Source organism: Manacus candei, unplaced genomic scaffold (assembly GCF_025592945.1).
Source record: "Manacus candei isolate 608988 ecotype Guabito, Panama unplaced genomic scaffold, ASM2559294v1 h1tg000009l, whole genome shotgun sequence".
Classification (NCBI taxonomy): domain Eukaryota; kingdom Metazoa; phylum Chordata; class Aves; order Passeriformes; family Pipridae; genus Manacus; species Manacus candei.
In genome coordinates, this window is record NW_026138057.1 from 5859795 (window position 1) to 5885820 (window position 26026).

General features: G+C 45.7%; 3 protein-coding genes across 4 annotated transcripts in view; all 3 read left to right on the top strand.

The window, feature by feature from the left end:
* Positions 1–1025, top strand: part of LOC127466211 (uncharacterized) — a 34605-nt gene extending 33580 nt beyond the window's left edge. For both annotated transcript variants that reach the window (XM_051776823.1, XM_051776822.1), the window contains 3 exons: positions 206–353; positions 599–786; positions 869–1025. In XM_051776823.1, the coding sequence (XP_051632783.1) occupies positions 206–353; positions 599–786; positions 869–1010 (478 nt within the window). In that variant the 3' untranslated portion in view covers positions 1011–1025. The remainder of the gene's footprint in view (positions 1–205; positions 354–598; positions 787–868) is intronic.
* A 272-nt stretch (positions 1026–1297) lies between these two features.
* On the top strand, positions 1298–4279 carry LOC127466222 (maestro heat-like repeat-containing protein family member 6). The gene is made up of 8 exons (XM_051776837.1): positions 1298–1398; positions 1824–1961; positions 2178–2354; positions 2483–2638; positions 2797–2898; positions 3148–3250; positions 3519–3575; positions 3884–4279. The coding sequence occupies exons 1-8, from the start codon at positions 1357–1359 to the stop codon at positions 4081–4083; spliced, it is 975 nt and encodes a 324-aa protein (XP_051632797.1). The 5' UTR covers positions 1298–1356; the 3' UTR covers positions 4084–4279.
* Positions 4280–14476: 10197 nt separating this feature from the next.
* ANO3 (anoctamin 3) overlaps positions 14477–26026 on the top strand; it is a 177776-nt gene continuing 166226 nt past the window's right edge. The window contains exon 1 of the mRNA XM_051776583.1: positions 14477–15010. Within this exon, the coding sequence (XP_051632543.1) occupies positions 14857–15010 (154 nt within the window). The 5' untranslated portion in view covers positions 14477–14856. The remainder of the gene's footprint in view (positions 15011–26026) is intronic.

A 26026-nucleotide genomic window follows, 5' to 3' on the forward strand; every position in this document is an offset into this window, starting at 1 on the left:
CCTGTCCCAGGTGTCTGTCAGGTCGAGAGTTCCAGGAGCCTCTGGCTCTTCTGTTTCCCAGCCCTGGCATGCCAGCCGCGCATCCTGCTCCCATATGCCCTCCTTGCTCCTCACGGTGCTGCGGCTCTGTCACCTGGGAGCGGGAAGTGCCCAGGCCGTGGCACTGTGGCTGAGAGCCCGCTGACACAGAGCTTTGACCCCGCAGAGCTGCGGTGACCATGTGGAGGACAATCATCTCCTCAAGAAGTACTGCCGAGCCGGTGCTGCAGATACTTGCCCTTGTCCTGGGAAGCTGGCCAGCCTGCAACATGTGCACCTCGGATGGGGATGAAACAGAAGTCTTTGCCCTGGCTGTGAGTTTCTGGAACTGGCCTTTGCTCACCCTCACGTCTCCTCCCTGGCAGCTCTTCCTCCTCCCCCAGCACTGCATCTCCCTGCCTTAGGCACTGGGCTGCAAAGCTGGCTTAGGGGCAGGTTCAGGGGCAGCAGGCCGGGTGCTCCTCCTGCGTCTCCCCTGGCCTCTCCCTGCCGCGCTCGGGCCCTGCCACATGGATGTCTGGGCACTGAGCACTGTCTCCGGCTGGTTTACATTTTGCAGGCAACCTTGGCACTCTGGAAGATCCTCCATCTGCTCTGCTGCACGCGTGCAGTGAGGGGGTGTTTCCCCAACCTCTTTGTGCATCTGCTGTTCCAAGTGTTCTTCAGCACAGTGCAGATGCTGGAGGAGGTTGACACCTTCTGGAGGGAATGCCAGAAGCAACACAGCCTTCCCACCAACCCCAACAGGTGCTCCATCCCAGTCCTCCTGTCCCTGCCTTTGGGGCTGGCCAGGGCTCCCAGCATGACCTGGCCTTTGCTCTGCACACAGGTTTGCAGTGGTGACCATCAAAGCCCTGCTGCACCGTCTGCGCTGTGAGAGCGTGTTGGTGGCCATGGAACGCAAGCGTGGCTGGGACACGCTGCTCAGCGCTGACACCCACCACTACGCGGTGGGTCTGCTGGCCAGGTGAGACCCCCTTGTCCCCGCTGCCCCTGTCATTTCTGCCCTCTGCACGGGGCACCCCTACAGTGCCCGTGGTCGTGGGCCAGAGGGCCTTGACACCGAGGGATGGCCGAGCAGAGTGGAAAAGGCTGGGAGAGGCGGGTGCACAGGAGGAGCCGCCTGCCAGAGTGCCCTCATCCCCTGCCAGGGTGCTGGGGAAAGACCAGGCCTCTGGGAGTGAGTGGCGAGAGAGGCTTGCCCAACCAGCTTGGGCATGACAGTGCCTTTTTCCCCCTGCCAGGGAGATGTGTTCTGCCTGCACAGCCTGGTGTTGCAGCATCGTATGCTGCCTCCTGGAGCTGCTCAGTGAAGAGATGTGTCCCTGGGAGCTCCCTGCCATGGCGTTCCTTGTGGAGGTGAGCCTGATGGCGAGCACTGCCTGGCCGAGCTGCCTCCACCTCTCTGGCCTTCTGCAGCCGCATCTGCGGGGGAAGCCCAGTGAACGGAGCTGGGGCAGAGGGGGGGGTTCCACTGTGCGCCCTTGGCCCCCTGCTGTTGGGGTGACACTTGTGCCCAGCTGTGTTTTGGGTCCCTCTGCTACCAGCAATCTCACTTCCCTCGTGGCTCCTCAAGGCCAAGGAATCCGAGGGCTGGGTGGCACAGAGGAGTGGGCAAGTGTCCTGCGCAGAGCAGGGAGCCCAGGGGCTCTGCAGAGCCACTGCTGCTTTTGGGCAGGGCTGCCTGGGACGGTGCCTCATCCTGTGCTGCTGCCTGGGCCCAGCCCTGTGCGGGTGCGGGCTGCTGCCGGCCGGGCAGCCCGTCACCGCTCCGTGCCTTTCAGGCCCTGGTCTACCTGGAGGTGACCGACTGCGGCGAAAGCATCCTGCCGATCCTTTCAAGGCACCTGTGGAGCGAGTGCCCAGAGATGCGTCGCCAGGTGCTGAGAGGCCTCGTGGTGCTCAGCCAGGATGCTGTGACGGTGAGGAAGGGGCAGTTGGCTGAAGCCGTGCTGGAATCCTGGAGCTGGGAGCACAGCCGCTGCCAGCTCTGCTGCCTCCCCGCTCAGCTGCCCGAGTGCCTCAGGACAGGCCTTTGGCCTCTGGGCCCTGCAGCAGCCCGTGGGGCTGCCCCACCAGAGCGGGGTTGGCGCTGCAGCCGTTCAGGGCTTCACAGCACAGCCTTGTGTTCCTCACAGGCCAAAAGAATGCGCAGCCTGACCCAAAGCCTGGTTCAGCTCCTGTGGGACGCAGATGTAGAGCTGGTCAGGATGTCTGTCGCTATCCTCGGCTTTCTGTTCTCGGACAAAGACATCCGACTCTCCAGCCCCACCGCCCTGCAGTTGGCTGAGGCGCTCCAGCCGCTCTTCGACAACGTAAGGCTCTGTGCCCCACAGCCACAGGCAGTGGGTGCTGGCAGGAAACTTTGTGCCTTGTGGATTTTCAGGCCTGTGCCCAGGTGGGCCTGGAGAATTCAGTGCTGAGGTCTTTCCATTTCCACCAGGCTGACAGCAGTGTGCAGCTGTCCTCCATCCTCCTCTTCCGTGGGGTGATGCTGATGGTAGAGAAAGAGGGAAAAAAGCCCCTGAAGCCACACGTACACCAGAGCCTGCTTCCACTCTTCTTCCACTGCCATGATGAGAACCAGAGAGTGGCAGAGGTGAGCACTTGTGGGCTCTGGTGTCCCCATGGGAGGGGGCTGGGCTGCCTCCTGCCCTGGCACCTTAGGGGCTCCAGCCTCCTCCTGGCCTTGCTCCAGGGACACGGGTCCTTTGCCCTGGACCGTGGTGCCATCTCCCAGTGCTTGTTACTCTGCAGGCCTCTGTGGAAGCGCTGCTTTGTGTGGCCGGCTTAGTGAAGAGGAGGGATCTTGAGAAGATCGTGAAGAAGAAGGAGCTGTGGAGGTTCAGCGAGTGCCTGGTAAGGACGGCCATGAAGCCCCAGCCCCAGGCTGGACCAGCCCCCAGCCCCCGATGCCCAGAGTGTGGGGCTGGCCCTGTGCCCCTGCCCACTGCTGCAGCCGCCTGCGGGACAGCAGCCTGCGCCCCACACGCTGCTGCCTTCCCTGGGGGTGCGGGCAGGGGAGGCCAGTGCTGGGTGCAGGCAGCGCCCGACCAAGGGGCAGAGCCCCAGCCAACCCTTCCCTCCGTGCCCTGCCGCTCTCTGCAGCTGGAAAAGGAGCGGAGCCGAGTGACCGAGTACCTGCGCCAGGCCCTTCCATACCTGGAGAGCCCACAGGAGCCCCTGCGCGAGGCGGCCATCAGGTTCACAGGTGAGCCACAAGGTCCCTCCCCGCCCCACCGCAGCTCGGCCCCAGCCCCGGCTGCTGCAGCGGCAGCAGGATCCGGCCCAGGGATGTGCTGTGGAGCCCCAAGTACCCCGGCGGCTGCCGCCGCCCTGTGCCAGCCCAGCCCTGGGGCGTCCCGAGGCCGGAAGGCCCCGGGCTCAGCCCTGCCAGGGCAGGAGGGCGTGTGGCCGGGCCGGCAGCGCCGCTGGGAGGGAGCTGTGCTGCTGGGCCGTGACAGCACCTGTCTTCCCAGGGATGGCCGGGAGGTATATGCAGGGACAACCTGAAGATCTGCAGGACATCATGGACAGTGAGTGAGGGCAGCGTGGTCTCAGCGGGGGCTGGTGGAGGAGCACAGAGCCTGGGCAGGGAGCTGCAATCCTGTCCCGGCTGCGGAGGGCTCTGCTCCCTGCATGCATGAGGAACGGCTTGGGCAGAGCAGGGAGAGATTTCAGGGGCACGGGGGGGATTGGTGGCCAGCGCCTTCCGGCTGATCCTGTTGGGCCCTGCTCCCTTTTGGCCATGGCAAGAACTGGGTGAGATGGCCCTGGCTGGAGTGGCTTCTTGGGTGGCCACAGATCCAGGCTCTGACCTTGGCTCTGTTGCTCCCTGTTGCAGCCCTTGAGGGTATGAGGAACGACACCAGCCCCACCGTCTCGAGCCTGGCACGTCAGAGCTGCCGTGTCATCGAAGCTGTCCATAGAGCTCCATCCTGCAGACGGCCGCAGCTGCGAGACTGGCTCTGCAGGGCCTGCAAGACCCGGCCTGCTCTGTGGGGCAGTTTCTGCCTGTGCTGCCAGAGCTCTGTGGAGGGTTGACGTGGGAAGCTGTGTCTGCTGGGGCCACGTGAGCCTGCGAGGAAGACCCCTGCTCTGCAAGCACTTTCCTCGACCCCAGCATGGGACTATAAAATTCCTCTTGTCACGTACAGAGGCTCAGGAGTCTTATTTGGTGCTCACTTTCCACAGGGGATTGGGGAAGAGGGGAAAAAGGGTCCTTGGGCTTAGCAACACTTGCCCAGGTTTGCGGTGAGAAGAGAAAGAACCCTAAGTGCCCTTGGCCTTTGGTGGTGCTCTGCTGAAGCCTCCAAGCTTGCAGCAGAGCAGATGGGCAAAGCCTGGAGCTATGGGGATCCCTGAGAAAAAGGTCCTTGGAGATGGCCAGAAGCCCTGTCACAGGCAGGAAGTGCTGTCTGTGTCCTGCCCGTGTGTTGGCCGGCTGCTGTGGCGCTTGCCTGGGGCGTCTGCCATGCCTGCTGCAGAAGGCCTGGAGGCCTGGTCAGGAGGGTGGGGACAGCGCTAAGGGGACCAGGCTGGCCTGGCTGGGGACAAGGAGGGCAAGGGGGCCCTGCTGGGGCACGCCTGCTGGGTTTTGCCGGCCAGGGGCAGGGGCAGAGGCAGGGCTGTGGGCCAGCCCGGACCCCCGTGGCTGCCCAGGCCACGGGTCTGTGGCCCAGAACCCGCTGAGCCAGAGCTCTGGGCCCGCAGAGCTGCTGCCAGCACGGGGAGGGCGCGGGGCTCCTGGGGCAGGGCTGCACAGTGGCTGCTGCCCAAGCCACAGACAACAGTAGCAGGCTGTGCACAGGAGCAGCAGCACCCACAACGCCTGGGCCTCCTCGGGGAGTCGTCCCCTGGGGGCACAGCTCTTTGGGCAGGAGACTGAATCCGAAAAATCGGTCCAAGAAACTGCTCAGAGACTTTTTTATCTTTAAGCAGCAAGGTATTTGTTTATTCAACGTTGGGAGCAAACCAGCTCGTGCTGGACAAACTTGCTCGAAGGCTTCACACAAAATCAGCAGTTTTTATACAATCTTTGTATATGATTAAATGCATATTCAAGTGATTACAACATATATCTATACATATTAATAACAGGCGGAGTATAGGTGGAGCTCAGGCGGGGCTTGGGGCGGTGCTTCTCTTGGCCCTCAATTTTGGTGGGACATCCGCTCTTCATCCCATGGGTCTGGGGGCTAATTCTCATCTTCCTGGGCCTGACCTCTCTTCTCTTCTATTGTTCTTGACCCGCTCACTGAGGCTTGGAGAAGGCCTTGGCTCCCAGCCTGTTTCTTCTATTTCAAATGTCTACCTTATCCTACTGCATCTTAATTTATTACCTCTAGGCCTATTACTTGTTCTTTTACCATTCTCTTAAGTTTTGGTCCAGGAAGTAGAACAAAAGAAGCACAGTTCGTTTTGGATGTTAGTAGCTTGTTAGCAGGCCCAAATTTCTTAGTTAATTCTTTTGGGCCTGGCCTTCTGTTTCAGTCCCCCCTTTTACTTATAACTTAGGAATTCCTTCGTCAAGTTCTAATGGGTTTTGATAGGTATGCATCAGTGCCCAAATTAGCTGCATCCTTTTGGCCATGGCACTTAATTTGTATCATAGCTAGGCATTTAAGAGGGATAGCAGAATCATGATGGCTCCTAAAACCAGTATTGGATGTCTTAAATAGTGAAACACTTGTGGTGCTGTAGTGGAGTACCCTGTAAAGATGTCCTATCAATGATGTTCTCCTACTTACTCTACCTTTGTGTTTTATTCACCTCTTGCACCATCTTTTCTATATCTGGGTGTTCAAGCATCTTTTGGAAAGACTTATGTCTATCCCTATTTGTAATTTATGTATGTCGTAGGATACCTGTCGGAGGCCTTGGTCTTGTAGGGGAAGAAAGACACGCCACACACACACACAAGGATGATGAGACACTCGGATGAGCCAGAGAGATGTCTGCCTGCTCAGCGCAGCAGGCAGCTTTTTATTAAGTTCTCTAACCTCTACTTTCCCACACATACAACATAAACATATTCTTACAACAACCCCCAGGAATGTAGCACCTGCACTCAGCCACACAGCTCAAGGCTGTGTCCGTGGGAACTATCTAATTAGCTCCACTGCTCTCATGGAAAACGGCCCAACACTTTATAATATTCCAAACCCCTCAAACTTCAGTTGTGGGGCTGTGACTTCACCCCGCAATTCCCCCTGTTCTGTAGTTGAGCAGCAAAGACTGCCCGGATCGTATCCTGCAGGGCCCTTTGCAGGAACGACACTAGACAAGGCAGCATTAGCAACACAACTACAACCACCAACTTTTTAGATGTACAAGGCCCCCCTATCGGTTGTGCAGGGATTCCTGGCCAGATTCTATCTCCACACAGAAGAAACATTCCCACAGGGAGTCGACAAGGTGCACTCACTGCTGGAGTACTCACTCCAAGTCCGATTCTTACCGAGACCAGAAGGAACTATTTCTATAGAAAGACGATTCAGGGAACACATCCCGTACCATAGACTCACCACGTGCTCGTTCTATGTCATAACCTACACGATGATTAAAATACACACAGTCTTTTACAAACAGTGACTCTAAAATACCTAACTTTTGAAGTGGAGTGCTAACAGACAACACATCATCCCAGCTATCAACATGATCAAGACACCCGCGCACGGTATGACAGTCCCGTTTCAATAAGTCACGCCATCGGACGACATCCTGCACCAGGAGAGACGCTTCCATGGCTTCTGCAGTTGCAGCTGTGTCTGTCCGGGGTGAAGCATCTCAGGGAGCCCCGGGGAAGGGGGAGGCGGGCGATATTCTCCCGGGGGGTGCTCGGACCGGGGGCTGCAGTTCCGCCCCCGCCCACCGGGGGTCGCCGTGATCGGCGGCGCCGCGCCGTGTCCGCCAGAGGGCCCCCGCGGGACCGGCGGGCTCGGGGGTCCCGGGGCCGGCCCGGGGGGTCCCCGCGCCCCGGCCGGTCCCAGCCCCGGCTCAGCGTCCGCACGAGGAAAGCGCCGCCGCTCTCCCGGGCCCGGGCCCCGGCGCAGTCCCGGCCCGGAGCGGCCCCAATGCCGGTCTCAGCCCCTATCCCGCCTCGGTGCTCCGGCCCGGGGACTCGCAGCGGCCCCCGGCAGGAACCGGTCCCGTCCCCACTCGGCGGCTCGGGCTCGGCGCAGCGCCGGGAGCAGCCCCTGGGCCGGGGCTCCAGCCCCGAGCGCCGATCAGTCCCGCCGCGACCCGGGACGAGCGTCCTCCGCAGCCGCGGGGCGGACGCGGCTCGGCCGGGTGTGAGCGGCGGGGCCGGGGCGGGGCCCGCCCAGGGGAGCGGGGCGGGCCGAGGGTGTTCGAGCCCCGGCATCCGCCCCCGCCGCCGTTCGCTGGGGCAGTGCGGGGAGGGGCAGCAGCGCCCCGGGCTCGGCGCGGGGGCCTCGGGCTCCCACGTCTCCTTTTCGTTATTTTGATCCTTTACCTTTTCTTTTGTCCCTTCTCTTCCTTCCCCCTCCAGCCCCGCTCCCCGGACCTCCTCCTCCGGATAGGGCCCGCGGGAAAGGTTGGGGTGACCCCCGATAGTCGGGGACGGGTTGGGGGCGTTTTGGGGTGACCTCAAGTGCCGAGGGGGGGGTTCGGGTGACCCCGGCGAGGTTTTGGGGTGAACCCAGAGAGGGTTTGGGGGCAGTTTTGGGGCAAACCCAGGTGTCGGCGGGGGAGGAAGAGTCTGGGGGATTGTTGGATGATCCGAAGGGGATTTCGGGGCTGGGGGTTGGAGTGAACCCAGATGATTTTTGGGGTGACCCCAAGGGGGGTTTCAGGGGGTTTTGTGGTGACCTCCTCCCCCCCCCACACACCGCAGACTGGCCAAGGAGGAGATGCAGTTCCAGCACCTGGAGGACATTGGGGACCCGCTGCGGGACCCCCTAGACCACCCCTCACCCGCCCCAGCCCTCCCCGCTGCACCCCGAGAGCAGCTCTGGGGTGGGGGGCGGCCCCCCCGAGATTCCCCCGGGAGACGGGGACCCCGAGGACCGGTGGCTCCTCCACCCCAGCGCCGACCACGTGATTTAATGGGGGGAGACACCCCCAAAAACACTCCCTCCGGCTCAACCCTGTACAAGCCCCCACAGAATCCATCCAAAATAACCCCCCAGCGCTGAACTCTGAGGCTTTGTTGGAACATTTTCTTTTGGGTTTGGACACACAAGACCTCCCCGAGAATTGCAGTACAAAAATAGACGTGCTAAAAGCCCCACAAAAGGGGAAGGGGACAGGGCCCGGGCCCCCTCCCCAAAAAGAGAACAGAGGGAGGGCTCTGGCTTGTAATGTCTGAATGGGACACCCCACCCCCCCACCCTGGCATGAAACACCCCCCCCGCCAGCTGAGGGGGGACCCCAAAACAATCCCGGACCGGGGGGTCCCTCCCACGGCAGCTGAAGCGCGTCCCCCCCCCAAAGAACCCCTGGCCGGGAATGGCAGGACGGCGAAAGGTCGAAGGGCCACGAAACGAAGGGGACCCTCCAAACCCCATTGAGAAGTACCAGGGACCCCCCAAACCCGGGGATGGGTCCAGGCGGTGCCCTAAATACCAGGGCTGGCTAACAGGCACCCCCTCAGAGCCCAGGGCCGAGTGGGTCAGAGCGCTCCCGGCCCTGCGGGGCTGCCGCGCTTCAGAGCAGCGGGGCGGGCACGGGGCGGGGCACGGGGCGGCCCTGTTTTATGGATTAGTGTGAAATGCTTGACATGAGGATTTTCCTATTTCATAGGGAGTAACTGCTTAATTTTAATGTTAATCCATTTTAGTGTACCAAAGGGTTGCTAAGCAACTAACTCATGTGTTTTACACTTTTGTGTTTTGTCTAGTGGATGTAGTAGCAGTTATGTTTTGTGGATGTATATCTGTTTGCATGTACAATTTCAATATGTCTAATTCAAAGATGTATATCTCTGATCGCCAGGCCTCATCTGCTATTAACTCTCTAGGGTGGTTTCCTGACAGTGTGGCATACCTTGATAATGTAGCTTTATTAATTGTTATTTTGAATGGTCTCTTAGAGAACCTGTATTCTGATGGAGAATGAATGAAGCAATTGCTTGCCTTAAAACTCTGGGTATAGTATTGAACATTGTTGCTTTAGCAGCTTTTCAGTTTCTGTCAGTCATTGGCTGTGGCGTCTCAGTATGTGATTTTGTGTACATTTGTATACAAATCATACCTTTTGTAACTCACAGGAACCAACCAGAACGCATTTCAAAAAACAGGTAAGGGTTAACAATATCTCAAGGAAATTAACTTTCAAAACAGGTTATCAACCTCATAGCATAATAAGCACAACCATAACATCAAAGGATTGTTTTAAAATTTTCCCAAGGTAATGACAATCAGTCCAGAACTATACAGAAGCTTAGTTCATGGCTTGTAGTTTTCTTACTGTCCCGTGGCAGGATTTATTTAAGTCTATCGCAGCATACTGAGTTTTCCTAGATGCATGTGTGAAGGCCCTGAGGCCTTTCACTGGTTCAGTTTTGCATCTGGTGTGGTTTGTAAAGGTAAACTGTTGATTTCTGCCACAATCTGTGCTTAAGGAGATGAATTAAAATATTACCACTAAAACTTTCCAGGGCATCTTGAAATCCAGCGTCCTCAGCTGTCATCCTATCCAAATTGTCCTTTCAAAGCTGGAATGTTGGTAAAGGCAGGATTCCTTCTGTCCAGTTCCTCAGTCGTGCTCTGCCCTAAATGACAAGCTTACAAACTCAATAGCAACTTACACAGATTTAGGTGGTGAGGTATGACAGAAAAGGCTGTTTTAGAACCAACAGCGGACTTCTCTCAGTTTGATCCCACTGAAACAAAGCTGCAATGCTTCATACCTGCTGGAAACAAAAACTAGGCAGATTTGCCTGTCAGGATCTCTCCTATTTTGTTTGCCTTTTGTTACCTTGGTATAATTTTCTAACATTTGGTTTGCCTCTGCAGTTAGCAATTCGTCAGACTTTAAGTTGGAGTTCTCCCCTAGCAACACAAAGAGAGGGCAACTGGTAGCCCTCTGAGGTTCCTGCAACTCGTGTAAATACAAATGTTTTTTACCTCGAGCTGTGTCACCTGTGTAGAGCTTTTTTGCTGTGTTCTCTTGTCCATGGCAAGTCCAGAGTTGTGGTTGTTGGCTTCTTCCTGAAACAACCTGAAGATCTGCACCTTGGGCAGTTTTGGTTAAAACAGCAGAAACAATTAGCAGTTCATTTCTTGTGGCCGTGGTTATTAATGTGTCCTCTGCATAATGGTGTATTATGGCTGTCTGATACTTCATCGAGGTATTTTGCATCCCCTGAGGAAAGGCAGCCGAGCAGTGAGTTTGGATAGTCTGTGCAAAGCTTAAAACCATGATGGAAAAGAGGGGTTTTTGGGCATCCTTAGAGTGACAGAGAACGGTAAAGGAATGGTTTTTTGAATCAGTTACCACTCGTGACCAATTTGCTAGAAGCCTTATAGGTAGAGGCAGTCCAACCTGGGCACTCCATGGGCAGCAAGAGCTTTCTGTCCTGGTACCTTTTTTCTGGGAGGAATCTTCATCCGGATTCAATTTTGGCAGTTAGTGTGGTGCTTGATTTATTTTGCTGTCTTCATATCCAAAGGAGGATCAACCGAGAACAAATGTGTCAGGAGAAGATGAATTTGGAGAAGCAAGTGTGTGAATTACAGGGGAAAATCATTCATTTACTGTTTTGAAGTTGACTGTGAAGGGACAGGTTGGGCACTTTCGAAACACTCGCAGAAGAGGCGGCTTTTTGAGTACACCAAGGTAAATATGGAAAGTGATGGGGTCAAGTCAATAGGAAACAAGTGCATGTTGTGATTGCAGAGGCAGGGATAGGTTGGGATCCTGAAGAATGAGATGGAGATATTTGGGATTCAGCTGATTGAGATCATAGTTTGGAGGGTGAAGTATTTTCTGAAGCAAAGCCAATAATAGGAGGGCAATTGGAAGGTGACCCTGATGGTTATCCCATTAGGCCTGATGTCGCTGAGGATTTCACTCAACATGAAATTAATGATATTGTGGATAGATTTAAACAAAAGCCAGGGGAGTCTTTGATCTCCTGGGTACTTAGGCTGGGATTACATTAGACTCAGCAGACAGTAAGAAGTTTGTCATGTTATGTTCTACTTTCCAAGGCCACAGGGCGAGAGGCTTATTTGTTGACTGTAGTGGTGGAAGGTTGTAACAGAAAATTCCCCCTGGAAGGGCAGTGGCCCTGGTTCACTTCACGGGATTGTATTCAGGGTGTTAAGGAGGAAGGAACGAAGAGCTGTTTTTATTGGGGATGCAGACACCTTGTACAAAATGCATTGTCAGCTCCAACTGGAAATAGGATTATTAAGACTGCTCCACACATGCATATAAAAGTGAGATTATGAGTTTACTGATAAATGAATCAGGAAAGTCCATAGGAGAAGTCATAGAAAAAATCCAGCAGTTAAGAGATGTGAGGGAATGGGGACCCAAACCAAGTGGGAGAGGTGATAACAGGAATGGTGATGTGAAAGAGAATGGTGTCTCTCCAAAGGAACTGTTTGCTGCCTTGTTGGAAGATGGGATGGCCCGTGATAAGATTGATGGGCTCCCCACTAAAAAGATGTGGAGATTACATGGGCAGGTGGGTTGAACAAACCTGCTCACCAAGTGAAGAATTGAAGCTCAGGCCAAAAAGGTGACAGGAGGGATGGAGCAATTCGACCTCCTGCTCCCTCCGTGAGCCCCGAAAGGACTGAGCACTTGGCAATGGAGGGTCCCCCGTTGGTGAGTCAGTGGTTCTGGGGGCCATGAGGGCATGGAATCAGGATGCTGAGCCCTGTCCGGGGCTAGGGGTTAAAATGTTGGAGCAATTGACAGAATTAAAACCCGAATGGGATGCAGACCAAGCTCCAGCACAAGTATGGGCAAGAAAAGACCATTGTCCTCATGTGGAGCTTCAAATTTATTGGAGAAATAGATCTCGTCCAATGGTTAAGGCCCCTGTTGATGCTGGAGTGGAGGCCTCTTGAATTTGTGTAGCCCTAAAAAATTTAAAGGGCAAAGTTTTGATTACAGGTTGAGGTGGCAAACAGATGGAAGTGGTACAGACAAAAACTGAGCTGAAAATTGGCAATCTGCCAAAGCAAACTTATTCAGTGATCATAAATCCTGTCCCTGAGTATGTAACTGGAATTGATATTTTAAAAGTGCTGGCTTTACACTTACCTGATGGTAAGTATCAGTTTGGACATATATATTTCAAATAAAACCATTAACAGTAGCAGAAACGCTCCCATACTGAGAAATGAAGGAGGGAGCTTTAGCACCTTATCAAGCAACTCCAGACACTGCAGGATTAGATTTGTATGCTTTGCAAAGGTACAGACTGGAACATCTGCCATTGACACTGGTATTGAAACATGTTCCTTCTGGCTGTTTTGGTTTGATAGCCCCAAGGTCCAGTTTAGCAATTAAAGGCATTCAATAATCAGAGTGATTGATTCAAATTATAATGGGGAAATTAAGGTGATTTTTGTTAAATAGAAGAGATCAAGACATTTTAATTAAGCCACAAGACCAGATTGACCAAATGTTAATTTTGCCAGCGTTGAAAACAAAAATAAGGGGGAGGCTCCACAAACAGCTACAGTTGGAGGGAACCAGCAGTTTGGATCTACCAACTAAGTGAATTGTGGAGCTAAAGTTTGGGTCCAAAAACTCAATGGTCCACTCGAGGCAGCTGAAATCATTGCCACTGGAACAGAGAATACGGTGTCAGGGATTAAATCCAGACAAGGAAATGGGAATATGATCCTGCAAATAAATTTGAGTTGAGGGTATGATATTGTCATGTTTTAGTTCTATATTTTAGAGAATTTATGGATCCTGGCCATCCTCGTATGCCTTATGGTCCCTTTGGGTGACCTGTTACACCGGGAAGTTCCCTGGAAAAGGTAAAAGGGTTGGATGACTTAATTCCATTTTGGGGTACATAAGGGCCGGTGCCTGAAGCAGCACCTGTGCTGTGTTCTGTCTGTGGTCACTGAGGGTGTGATATTTCTTTTCTCTTCTCCCTTTCTTGGTGTAAGCCATGCTGGGTTTGCCTTCCAAATGACGCATTTGTTTGTTTTCCCTGTTATATAACCACTTCTAAAGTTTTATTAAGTGTTGTGACACTTTTGCCAAGCTTTTCCATGACCCTCATATGCATGAATTGAAATGAAAACAAGACAACTGCCACATATTTCTGGCCTCTCCTGTGACTGATTTTTTTTTTCAGTCCTATTTCCATGTTTCTCTACTTAATAGTACTAGTCCTTTTACCTGAGTTCCTTGCTGTGATCATAATCTATCTAGAAATTAGCTCTTCGAGAAGTATCCCACTGGTAAACTGATTTCTTTTTTTTTTTTTTTTTTTAATATAAATGGGCCCTGTTTGAGGATATGTTTCAAGTGCAAAGACCATGGGATCTCCACTTACTCCCTGCCTGCATTGATATTGTTGAGGATACCACCATCAGTTTAAACCTGACTCATGTTAGCCAGGACAGCCCTCAGAATTCACTTGTTTTCAAGCTGAGTTCAGGGATTTTGAATGTGTCCTGTTGGTGCAGGACAAGGGACTGTTTAGTAAAAGCTGCGTGGCTATACAGATTTTTGGTGGGGTTTTTTTGCATTATTTAGTCCTCTTTCCCACTGTGCAAAGAGAAGATAAGAAAGGGATAGTGAACAAATAGCTGAGAAATCGCATATCACCTTTTCTCTAGCTCAGGCTTGGCAATTTTTCTCCTACGGTCTGTTTTAATGAATAATTTATTCTTTATGACCTCTGCTGTTCTTAAAGGAATTTCCTTTAAGCTGACTCTTCCAAGCCTCCCAAGCCGGGGTGCCCGCCGCGAGCATCCCCTGCTGCTCCTCGAACTTCCCAGCGTCGCCAGCGGGTGACTCCCTTGGCACTGCTTAGAATACTCGGAGGTCTGCTGGGAGACGGATCGTTTCCTCGTCTGGAGTTCTGCTGAGGTTTAGTTGCATTTAAGGAAACAAAAATAATAATAGTAAAAAAAAAAAAGCTTAAAAAACTAAACCACTTTCCTTAATATCACCTGTTCTTAATATTTTCCTAGAAAGAAGCGTTTTAGACTCCAGGATCTAAAATAACAAATGGAGAAACTGAGAACCTTTTCTTACTTGTTTTCAAGGAATGATGTAGTTCTGGTGATTTATCTTGCTGCACACGTCCCAGTCAATGACCCCGAGCATTCACTAAGGAAACGTAGCTGTGGCACAAGCAACAGGGCACAGCTGCCAAGCTGGACTGGGATGCACTTGATCCCACGGGTATTATTTAGCTCCTCCCAGATGGACCGGTAGGGAACAGAACATGAATTAGACTCTTGAAACAAAGTTAGCAAGTCCACAACTTAGCGGGCATACAAATGCCTCTGCTTATCCTTGCTGTTTTTGTAGCAGCTACACAGAGATGTCATAATGTTGTTGTCACTGCAAGAACAGAAGAACTTTTTAAAGTACTAGCTTTCTTCTTTAGAGAAGAGCTGCAATATTTATCAAACAGTGCAGAGCTGGAAGAGCAACTTTGTGGAAATACAGTTTCTCATTCACTGATTTAAAAAAACCAGAAACATTTTGCACTGTTACATTTCGTGGATTTTTATTTTATTTTTTTTTATTTTGTGATAGGAAATTATTTACAGACTGCAAGTTTGAGGAACTTGAACTTAAAATTATCTTCTTCATTTGTTCAGTTTTGCTTTTAATTTGAGATCTGCTGAGACTATCACAATGTCAGCTGTGGTAATTGAACTGGATAAGATTTCTTCAGATGAGATTGAGAGCAAAAAGTATTCCAAGCCAGATTTTAAGGAATGCAAATTCAGTGAATCATGTGCTGATCATCATGGTTTTCAGCTTCACTGCTCATGTTCTGCTCCAGCTGGTAAGCATGCATTTATGTAACCTATTTCTTCAAATCTCTGTCTAGTTACTCATGTAACTTGTTGCAAGTAAACTGTAAGACCCAACAAGAAAACATAAGATTTGCTGCTGTCACATGCATGCAATATATGAACTAATTTTTACTTCAGATAATGGGTAGAACATGTGTTTGTTTTAAAAAAAAAATCAGTGTCTCCTGAACCCTCTAGCCCATGGGATACTGCCAGAAAAAAAATCCAGGAGAGACAGGCATTACCTGAAGATGAGCTTTTGTGTGAGTCAGAGCAGCCCCAGCTGTTTCTCTGATGTGAGACTTGGCAAAGTGTGTCTATAAGCTGTGCTCTTTAGTGCTTGGCACTGGGGCTCTTCTACTGTTTTATTCTGGGTTTTTATCACATCAGGGTTTGTAAAGAGGTAACTGCATATTGCTTGGTTTTATTTCATGGCAGGTGTTATGTATAGATACAGTAACTCCACAAAAATTGATTTTTGTGAGCATCATGAAACTTTAATTTTTCCAAAAATGTCATATTCATGAAAAATACAGAATGTAGCTGTCTTGGATTGTCTAATATAACTAAGGGGACACATCTGCAGTTATTCAATGGGATCTCTGTTAATCCCTTCAAGTCTTCTTAAGTATTGGATGGTTACTCCCCTCAGAAATACCTTCTGAGGATGGCAACTCTGGTTTCTGTATTTTGACTTCCACAACCCCGAAGGAATAATTTGATTTTGATCATGTTTCTACTTGCTTATGGCCCTTGGAACAAAGCACAGACAAGACAAATGGAGAATATCTGAGTGTGATTGACACTTTATCCTGTGACAGGACAACCAACCTGCAGTGGAAGTCTGCACCTTTCAAGCTGGCTAAAGTATGTGAATATATGAATAAAACTAATATTTTTAATCCTGCAACAAACGTTTGGAACATTTTTCACTTAAAAATTCAGTTCTTACGTATTAAAATAGCCAAATGTTTGGGATGTTTCTTTTGCAAGGAAAGCAGTTGACTTGTACACTCCATAATGGAAATTTTCTAATTTCACTTCCTATAAAACCTTCAGTAAATTTTGTAAGACAGAATTTTCTCAGTAGATACACTTTTGAAAGTTTCTCTTGCATGTCAGCAGATTTGCGAGGTCAAGAATCAGGTGCCTGTCTGTTCCCCTGGGAATGGATAACATAACTTTTAAACATAACTTTTAAAATATCTCTCCTACCCCATAGAAGTGTCATTCAAGAATTTATGCATGTGCTAGGTGATTTGCTCTGCTGTGTTCCCTAAATATCAAAGTAACCTTTTCAGCCTACCTGGTTGATCAAGAATAAAATGAACTTTCAGCAGGAGCAGCATGTTTGTGGAACTAAACCATTCAGAGTTCTGCACAAAGGAGATAATAGAAACCCAAATCTCCTTGCTCAGATTTTTCCATTCAGAAAAATAATAATTTTATTTTGAAAATAATTTTTTTTTTATTTGTTGCAAACACTTGTTTAATACTCTTGAAGCAGAAACAGTGCTAGCAAACATCTCTGACAAATACTTTGTCGGAGTTTGAAGATTTCCTTGGTTTATGTTTTTGCATCATGGGAAGAATCAAATAAATGCTGATACACTGTCTTAGTGTTTTGGGGTTTTTTTATGAACGATCATCATTTGCTTCTAAAATTTTCCTTGACATATGTATTTTACCAGTCTTTTAGCAAGTCCTGTGTAGTTTCCAGTGTTGTGCTGTGTTGGCTGAAATCTGAATGGAGCATTGTCAACAAATCTTATTTGGTATCCACATGTCTTTTCCTAAAAGGAACTCCTACTTGCTCAGTCATGGCAGTTGATAAAAATAAACAGATCTTGGTTATAGTACAGTAACAGACCCTATTTCTTTGAGCAGACTATTTCCCAACAATGCTATTTCACAGGCAAAAGAAAAAATTTAAGCTGTGGAAATTAACTGAACTTTTACTCTTAGAATTTAGTTTCGGGTTTCTTTGTTTTTGTTTTTGTTTTTCAAATAATAATAACAGTATGAAAATCTTTAGTGAAACCAGCATCCTACGTCAGGGTGCTGTCCTGGGGTTTGCTAGTGTTGGCTTCTCTGCCCCATAGGAATCCACCTCTACAATTGCAACCTTGGGAATCCTACATTTAGGCTCAATTAATTTTAAATTTTCAATTTTTTTTCTTTAGAAGAATTTAATGGACTCACATAAAATTATTTGTATCACTAAAAATGATAGTAGAAGGTACATAAGCTATGAAAACATGAAGCACTCAGTGTTAACCCACAGAAAAGCCGCGAAAGAGAACACATCCTTTTTCTTCTGTTCAATTTGCTGTTCACAATACTGTTTCTTTTGAGAGGTTTATTGTTTAAAATGTATTATATTGTGCTTGTAATATAATTTTTTTGGTACATAAAGCAGAGAATTCAGTATAGAGAGATTTCACTTAATAAACACTATTCATGTAGTTATGAGTGTGACTGATGTGTAAATTTTAAACATATGACCTAACATATAACCAACTATAGAAAAGTGAACACTCTGAAAAAGTAAAATGGTATCCTGAAATACACTCTGATGTTCTCAGAATGAAAAGTGGAAATGCTGTTGGGACAGAAAAATATTAACTATATATTTATTTTGCACCTGCTTTAACCCAAGCCCATTGCAATAAGAGGTAGATGTTACTTTCCTACATATCTCTTCTAAAAGGAGAAACAATATAATTATAAATAAGATTAACTTTCTGTATCTCCGTTTTCAATTCTGATGCAAGTGCCAATCCTGAGGCGTATGGTTTGGGCATCTGCACATATGTCAAAATGCATTGCAGAGAAATAATACTAGAATAAGAACTACAGTGTTGGTAAGTTAATATTCTGTGTAGAGAGTGCAGAATTTTTTTCTTTGTGGACCATTACTGAAATCTTTAGGGATTTATCACTTGCAGAATAATATTGAGATATTGGTTTAAGAGATGAGATGCGTGGCTAAGGTTGGTTGATGAAGTCCCAGGAACAGATCAGTGACCGGTGTTGGCTTCCATAACACTTGGATTACCTGGACTCTGGGTGAAAGTTTGAATGGAGCAGTGATACTTTAGACATAGCAGATTGGTGTGTCTAAATGTGGGATTGGTAAGTTTTTAGAGGTGCCAAGCAATCTTTAAGAAAATCAAACTAATTTTGATTTTCAAGCTACTTAAAGGAAGAATTTTTAATACAATGTGTAGCATGAATGCCAGTGTCACAGCCACAGCAGTTTGTCTTCACCAATGGAAAACAGGCTGTTCACAGTATAGAAGCATAGAGCCATTTCTCAGTTGTATTGGCCAGAGTAGAATTTTCTCCAGGACCTGGTGTATTTGCTATTCAGACTTCTCAGAGGCAGCAAAGCTCATCTGAATATTGCAGATGTAAATATTTGTGCAGATTTAAAGCTTATTATCTCTGATATATGCTATTCTACTTCATCTCTTATTGGTCTGGAAACGACTGAAAACTTTCAACCTACAATAATGATCTTTCTCTCTTAGTCTTTGTTTTATGACTGTAAGACAAATCATACTCACGTAAGTTCTCCTACATGTTCCTAGAGATGGTTTTGTTCTAGTAACTCTTGATCAAGGATAAAGAAGCTTCTTAAAAATATATATTAAAAGAAAAAACCCAAACCATGAGCCATAAGTAAGGTATAGCATAACCAGTATTGGTTGAGTCTGAGTGCAACACTCAAACTGTCCTGAGATGAGACATATGAAAAATCACATGGGTTTGACTCTGTGACTTCTGGTAGAATGGTACAAAGCTAGAAAAACAATTATTATTTGCCTTTTAGGAAGTTCTTTTACTGATGAGATTTCGGGGGCATCTTTTGTGGTGCTTGCAGGTGGAGAGAAATGGGGAAGAACATATTTTTTCACGTAGGGATGGAGACTGGGACTCAAATTTATGACGTATGTCCTTGGTCTTTAGTACTGGCAAGGGTCGGTTTTTTTACTACTCAGCCTAAAGATGTACTATCAGCTGCACTGGAAGATCTGTCTCTCTTTGGCATTACTCTCTGTAGCAAAATTTCATTAATAATACACAAAATGAGCCTGTAGCTAATGAATAATTCAGAGTTTGCAGAGAGGCCTAAAATACTGAGGCATTCACCTCTGCCCCCAGAGGTCATGACTTCTATGCTTGCATGGCTTGGATAAATGGAAACTAAACTGAATATAGAAATTTAATTTTTCCAGAAGCATCATTCCTCTTCTGTGCTCTTCCTTCATCTAATGAACTACTTACTTTCAATGGTGAGTGGGGTAGGTCATCTAACTCTGAGTAATGACACTAATGATTTATAATTTATTATTCCCCAAAGTACCTTGGTAGTTATAGAAGTATGTCTGCATAAAGAATATGCTGAACTCACAGGCACTGCCAAAACTTTCTTTGTTTTGAAATCTGAAGTCAATACTTACAAAGCAGATGAGTGCAGACTTGGTAACAAAGGTCAAAAAAGAGGAGCAAGAGTGAAGTCTGAGCAGTCTTCCTATAGTACAGTATATCTTATACTTGCAAAGCCTGAATACAGCAATGAAATGCTTGTATCTTAGCTGTTAGAAGTGGGTCTGCATGCTTAAGTCCTTTTTATTTGAATAGGGAGCATAAATTGATAAACAGGTCTCCAGTATATTAGAGGATGCAAGATGACTCAGTGTGGATGGGGAAGTCACTGAGTTATTTCAGGCTTCTTAAATTTTAAATCTTGAGTTATGTGTCTATATGGAATTGTAGCAACACGTTTCTAAAAAAACAAGTCTAAAGTGAGCCTTATAAGTAGAATGGACTGATGGCCATGTATCAATAACTTTGGTAAGTAAAGGATGTTCTTATGCTTGTATCTCATCTTTGAACACAGACTTTACTAGAAATTCTGATGGCTGTGTCTAGACAATATGCAACGCGGAAACAAATGATGTTATTTAGTAATTTGTATATAAGTTACTGCTTGCAGTGTTAGAACCCCCAAGTATGGGTTGTTTTGTTATTACACTGACAAAAACATGTAGAAACTCTATGAGACTGTATAGGCCTGTGCAGTATTTGTATCAGTATTGTAACATGATCTACTAATCTGATTTAGAAAGCCAAACCAAACACTAAACAAACAAAAAGAACTTCCTGAAAACACAAGTTTAGTAAAATTTAGAAGGGACATCATGGGAGAGAATTATATAGTTATTTATGCAGGCAGCAGAATGTTATAAATACAAAGAGTTTTGAGTGGTGCTGGAGGACACAGGTGTGTTTTTCCAGAAGTACATGGTGAGAAAGCATTTGGCTGTCTTTTAGTCTCAATCCTAAAATGTGCTATTTTGCTGGTAAAATAATGAATTGGTAGTGGAATCTTGAGGAATTATGTATTTATGTGTGCCAAAGCATTAGCAGTCATTTCGATCTCTCTCATTTTTGCACTCTCGCCTCGGCGGGGGGATGAAAGGGGGGCAATCTCATGAGCCACTACAGTTAGGTCAAAACTATCTGACTGTACAGTTTTTGGAATCAAGTAGCCTCAGGTTTTTGTTTTAGAGGTTTGAACATTTAAGATTATTATTTCTAAAATGCATATGCTCTTTGGTGTATCAAAATGAAATAGATAGCACTTCCAAATAGCATCCTGTATCATAAATCTTTTAAGTAAGCAATAGTCTTCCTTATTTTGCTGCTGTATTTGTGTTTTGTGCTGTAATGCCATGGGCTTTATGTAAATTCATATTGTAGTCAGATGCTAATATTAATTATTTTAAAATGTTGCTAACAAGAAAGGTAGTAAATTGTTCTAGAAAATAAATTCTCAGATTTTTCTGCAAAATTTTCTTCTGGTAGGTACATCAAATACGATTTTGCTTAATTTGTTTTTGTCCCCTTCTTTTCCTGCTCTGATAAGGAATAACAGACCAGTCATATTGTGCATGGTACTGGGACAGTGAATAAGAGCTTAAAACTGATTTTTGCTTTCCCTACTTGGGCGTTGAGAAAGAAATTCATGAAGTGACTAAAATAACTTGAGTCAGTCCACACTTCAAGTTTTTCTTGTCTCATCTTGGTACATCTTTGCCTTTTATATTCCAAAGATTCTGATTTTGACACTCCAAAGCTTCTCCTACCTATTTTTCCATTCATAAGTTTTCAACTCTGAGAGTTTATAAAATACTCAAGGAAAACACCCTTGTAGAGGTATTAGTTTACTCAGTCTTTCCTTTATCCCAACAACATTGTACTGGACAAAGCAACTAATATTAAGTGAACCAACATCAAAATCTCTTGTTGCTATGCTCCGAATTCCTACTGAGTTTTTTTTGCCTAAGGATGAGACATAAAATGTCTGCATGCTTTTTCTTCCAGAATCCTGACTAAGACAGGCTTTGTTAGTGTAGCTTTAAAGAGACAAATATTAATGAATAGAAGTTCTTGCCCTATGGGATTTGGCAAGCCAAAATGTATGTTTGTTTTTTCACTCAGTGGCATTTTGACAGACTAAACCCTGGATTATGGCCAGTCTTTCAGAAAGGTAATTTCTGAAGTACATCAAAGTATATTCACCTGTGGGTTTCCTAAAAAGGACTGTCTTGAAAAATGCACAAACTCTGGAAGTTGCCTCTGATAAAATAAATGACAATGGAAAGAAAAGATGAATTTTGCTAGGACAGCTGAGCTGGGTGCTCATTGTGGCTCTATGGAATGCCTGGTATGAGGTGCCAATTGTTGCAGCTCACTTCTATTGACAAAACTTGGTGTTATTTTAGAAGTAAAACAGTAGTAAAAATAGAAAGTATATTCTGGGATAGCACTGTCAAAACCAGACAAAAAGTGGAGTCGCTTAAGGCTAAGGAACTTTGTGTCTCTGTATATTTATGCCCTGTTTTTATTTTTGTTTATAAAGACTCAAGGACAACATAAATCTTCCAAATTCAAGGGTGATCAGAGTAAATTGAATGAAGTTTATTCTAAATGTTGACATCTTATTTTTCTTGAGGGTGACTTGTCCTTGTCCTCTGACTAATTTAACTAAATGATGTAACAAATGCTGAGGGGTTTATATCTTTTTCCTTCATTTCTGGAAGAACACAGTTTTCACGCAGGATATGATTGGCTTGTTCATTTACCTCAGGAAGGAAATAGTGAGGACCATTCAAAGAAGTACAAATAGGTTTTGTTTATTTATAGACATCTTGTCATCCTCAAAACTCACAGTGTATTTTTGGCATGTCCTCTTTGTTAATAGTGTTTGTTACAGTGAAACTAAATGTGGTAACTGTTATTTTTATAAAACCTTGTTTCCCAATGTTCTACTTTTGATTTCAGTGTACTTTTCTTCTGAACTCCTTTGCTTTGCTGGGAAAAACAAAACACAGACGATTTGGGAGATCTGGGAGGGAACTGTTATGCTTTTCTGTCCTTTATAGATTTATTGAAATTGCCATACTGAGTCAGGTCAAAATCACTTGTTTGATATCCTGTTTTGGCAACAATCAGTATCTGATATTTCAAAGGAAAAGCAAACAGGAAAGCATGTTGTTGTTCATGTTTCCAGTACCTCCTCAAGGATATCCTACAACTTGATACAACTAGGCAGCACTGAAGTCCTGCCAGAGTTCCAGCACTCAGCTTGAGAAAAGAGAATCTTCAGTTACACAAATGCAGAGTTTAGTCCCTTGAGACATGTTCCCATACCACTGCCTTTAGCTAATTCCAACCTGGTGTAAAGGGTACAAAATGAGTCTAAAAGAAAAAGATTCTCTAGAACTCGTCATCTTATGATTTTCTCTGGAAACCCTAATAACTGATGCTAGGAATTTGATTCCTTATCTTGTATTCACATTTTGGCACCAATGTTGATTCCTTGCTTTCTATGTAGCTCATACATTTCAAAGTTTCACAAGGTCTGTTATTCTCATTCTGTTTCACGACCAGATAATATTCTTCTCTGCCTTTTGTTTTTGTTTTACTTGAAACAATCTTCCTCTCTAACCTTTTTCCTGACCTTTGCACAAAAGTAATTTTTCTTGTTTCTTTATCAACACTTTCAGTCTCATCTCACTTGGGACTTTTCACTTCCCATTACATGTCCACTTTTTGGTTTTTTAGCATCAATTTTCTCACCCATTCCTTTGCATCTCTCACTTTTGGAGTGATAATTATTCCGAAGTATAATATATTTTAAACATGCATCTTCAGTTCCTTTCTTAAAACTAATGGTTTAATTTTCAGGTGCTTTCGGTACCTTATTGTTTCTTACCCTGCTCTTTTAATTTCGACTTGTTTCTCATTTTGTGACTGTAACTTTCTCTGGTGATGCAAATGGCATGATCCTGTCAGCATTAATTATTTCCACTTTTTTCATACTTTCCTTTTTGATCTTATTCTTCTTCCTCTATAAAAAAAAAATAAAAAAAAAGAGTGGAAAATCTCTTCTTTTTATAAAAAGAAATCTGCAAAACTGCATCTTTAATCCATACATTCTGTGAAGAAGAGAACAAAAATAAGGAAAGGAGTTTGACGCTGATATTTCTAGATAATTTTTTGTTTGTGCAGTTAACCAAACTGCACCAGGATCTGATATGTGTGCCATCTATGCAAATTCGAATGTCTCCAGTAATAAAGAATTTTATCTGTTAATATTTAAACAATCATTTAAAAAAATTAAGTGTGAGGAGATTGAGCAACTTCAATGAAAATGAATTAAACATCAGAGCTTCTTCTCAGCTATGGGTCCATTTCTGGAAAAATAGGTCCCAACTGATGTGCCCAAGACCATGAGGGAGCTGGTGAGCAATAATCTCTCTAAGGCTGCTTGTGGATTTTTAAAAAGATAAGCAGTGAATGTATTTTTCAATATCCTCCAAATTATATTATTAATTTGATGCATCTTATAAAGCTTACTGGATGTAATTCAGCAAGAATAAAACATAACACTTTCTACTTCTGGACAGGAATGATACTTTTAAAGTGTTAGAAATGCCTTTTCATAAAATGGCAAACATATATATGAAATCAAGATATGCTCTGTTAAATCTAAATAGAAGACCCATGTTGGAGTTTGAGTGCCATTTGGATTTCCAGTTTCTCTTTTCAGTTTTAAAAACAGGCACAGTAAGTCATTTGGAGGGAGCATGGAGGTCTACAAAGACAATTCCAATGCTTTTCCTTCCTTGGAGAGAGCTTTTGTTGTCTTAAAGTGGTCGTTAATACCTGAAGTATGAGTATGATTATGAGTTCAATCTTTCTGTTAAAAAAAAAAACCAACTGTAAAGCAACTTCAGATACTAGAAAGGAACAGATAAAAGAAGTTTGAAAGAAAGATTTTTTACTTTATGGGTCTTTTGTGGAAATGCAAATTATTTTGTGAGGGGTAATGCTGGCAGGTTACTCTGCAGAAATGAATTTGTAACCAACAGCTTGGAGTGAAAAAACCGTTCAGCTGTTTCTCCTGAAACGATGAGGGAGAGAACCAAGGAACCTCTAGGATGTGCCAAGACTGTGGCAGCATGGTGATTTGAGATCTTGTTAAAACCTGGAACAACTCTCAGTGCACGTATGCATATGTTGACTTCTTGGAGAACAGACTGGGGAGGCAACCCCCTGGCACTGTCAGCGCTCTTTTGTTCGCTGCCACGCGTACGATGTGCTAGCGAAATAAAGGGGTGGGTGCGATCCAGACTGGGGATGTGTAAGGGCAAGTAAGACATAATCATATGCCCCAATGTTCCCTTTTGGCTTTTGTGAAGATATTTGAGAGTAATGAATATAAAAAGCAGATTAATGTTATAAATATGAAGCCACCATACATCCCAAGTTGACTTGTTAGTTTTGTTCTGTCCTCCAAAAATAGTTCTGATGACAATGTCACAAGTTTAACAATTTCTCACAGGGCAGCAGGGCAAAAATTTTCTCTTATTCATCATTTTTTTCCTGAAGTAGGAAAAAAAAAATCCTGAATATGGATTTTGAGCACATGAAAGAACATGCCATCTTGTTAGTTAATTAATAAAGATTATGCAGGCTTGTTCTGCAACATCAGCTTTCATTCATTGGGATTTTTTATAATGAGTTAGGGCAGATACTTGCTGTCAGACTACCTGAGGAGAGCTCTGACCAGAAGTTTCCTTTGATTACAAGTACAATTGATATTAGGAAATACGATCCCAATGTTTAAAAATTTGAAATAACTGTCATGAATCTGACACGAGGCTCCAAAGTTTTTAAGGACTTTACATCCAGTAGTGTATTTTCCATACAAAGCAACTACTGGCAACCAACTCCTTCCCTCTGTTCTCTAGCAAACCTCCCAGTGTCCAAATTGGCTCCAACAGTGCTTTTGTTGTTTCATTCCTCACACTGAGGATGATGATCCGATGTGAACAAAAGCTACTATGCAGAACTCTCCTAAGAAATCCAAACAGGTTTTGGAACAACTCTTTGTAACTAATTAAGGGTCTGAGTGTTTAGAGCCAACCTGATCATTTTGTTCCCAAAAGTGGGATCCTACTATTCTCTCATATTTTCCTCGTTATTGACATATTGATTATATTTTGAGACTTTTTTTAACCTTTGTTGACTATTCCTTCCTGAAGCTATAATTGCAACAAACCCAAACAAACAAAAAGCACAAACAAAACCCCCAAAGCCAGATCTAATGCGGAATCACACAATATGTAATTATCGGGTCATAGCCTTTTTGGATATATAAATAATATAAGTATGGGTACTCACACGAGGTGTCAAAAAGTATAAATTATCAAGAAATTCTGAAGGTGGATTTTAACTTGGCCGTGTTCTTGCAGCGTATGCTTAGGCTAAAATCTGATATCAGTGTTTCAATGCGTGCAGCTACAGTTAAACATCAAAGGGTGTAGCAGGAAGATTTGTAAGCTTAGACATCTTAAGAAGTTTGACCACTTATTTGGTGAGTTTTGTTTCCATAGAACAAATAGCGAAAATTCCTTTAATCACAGAAT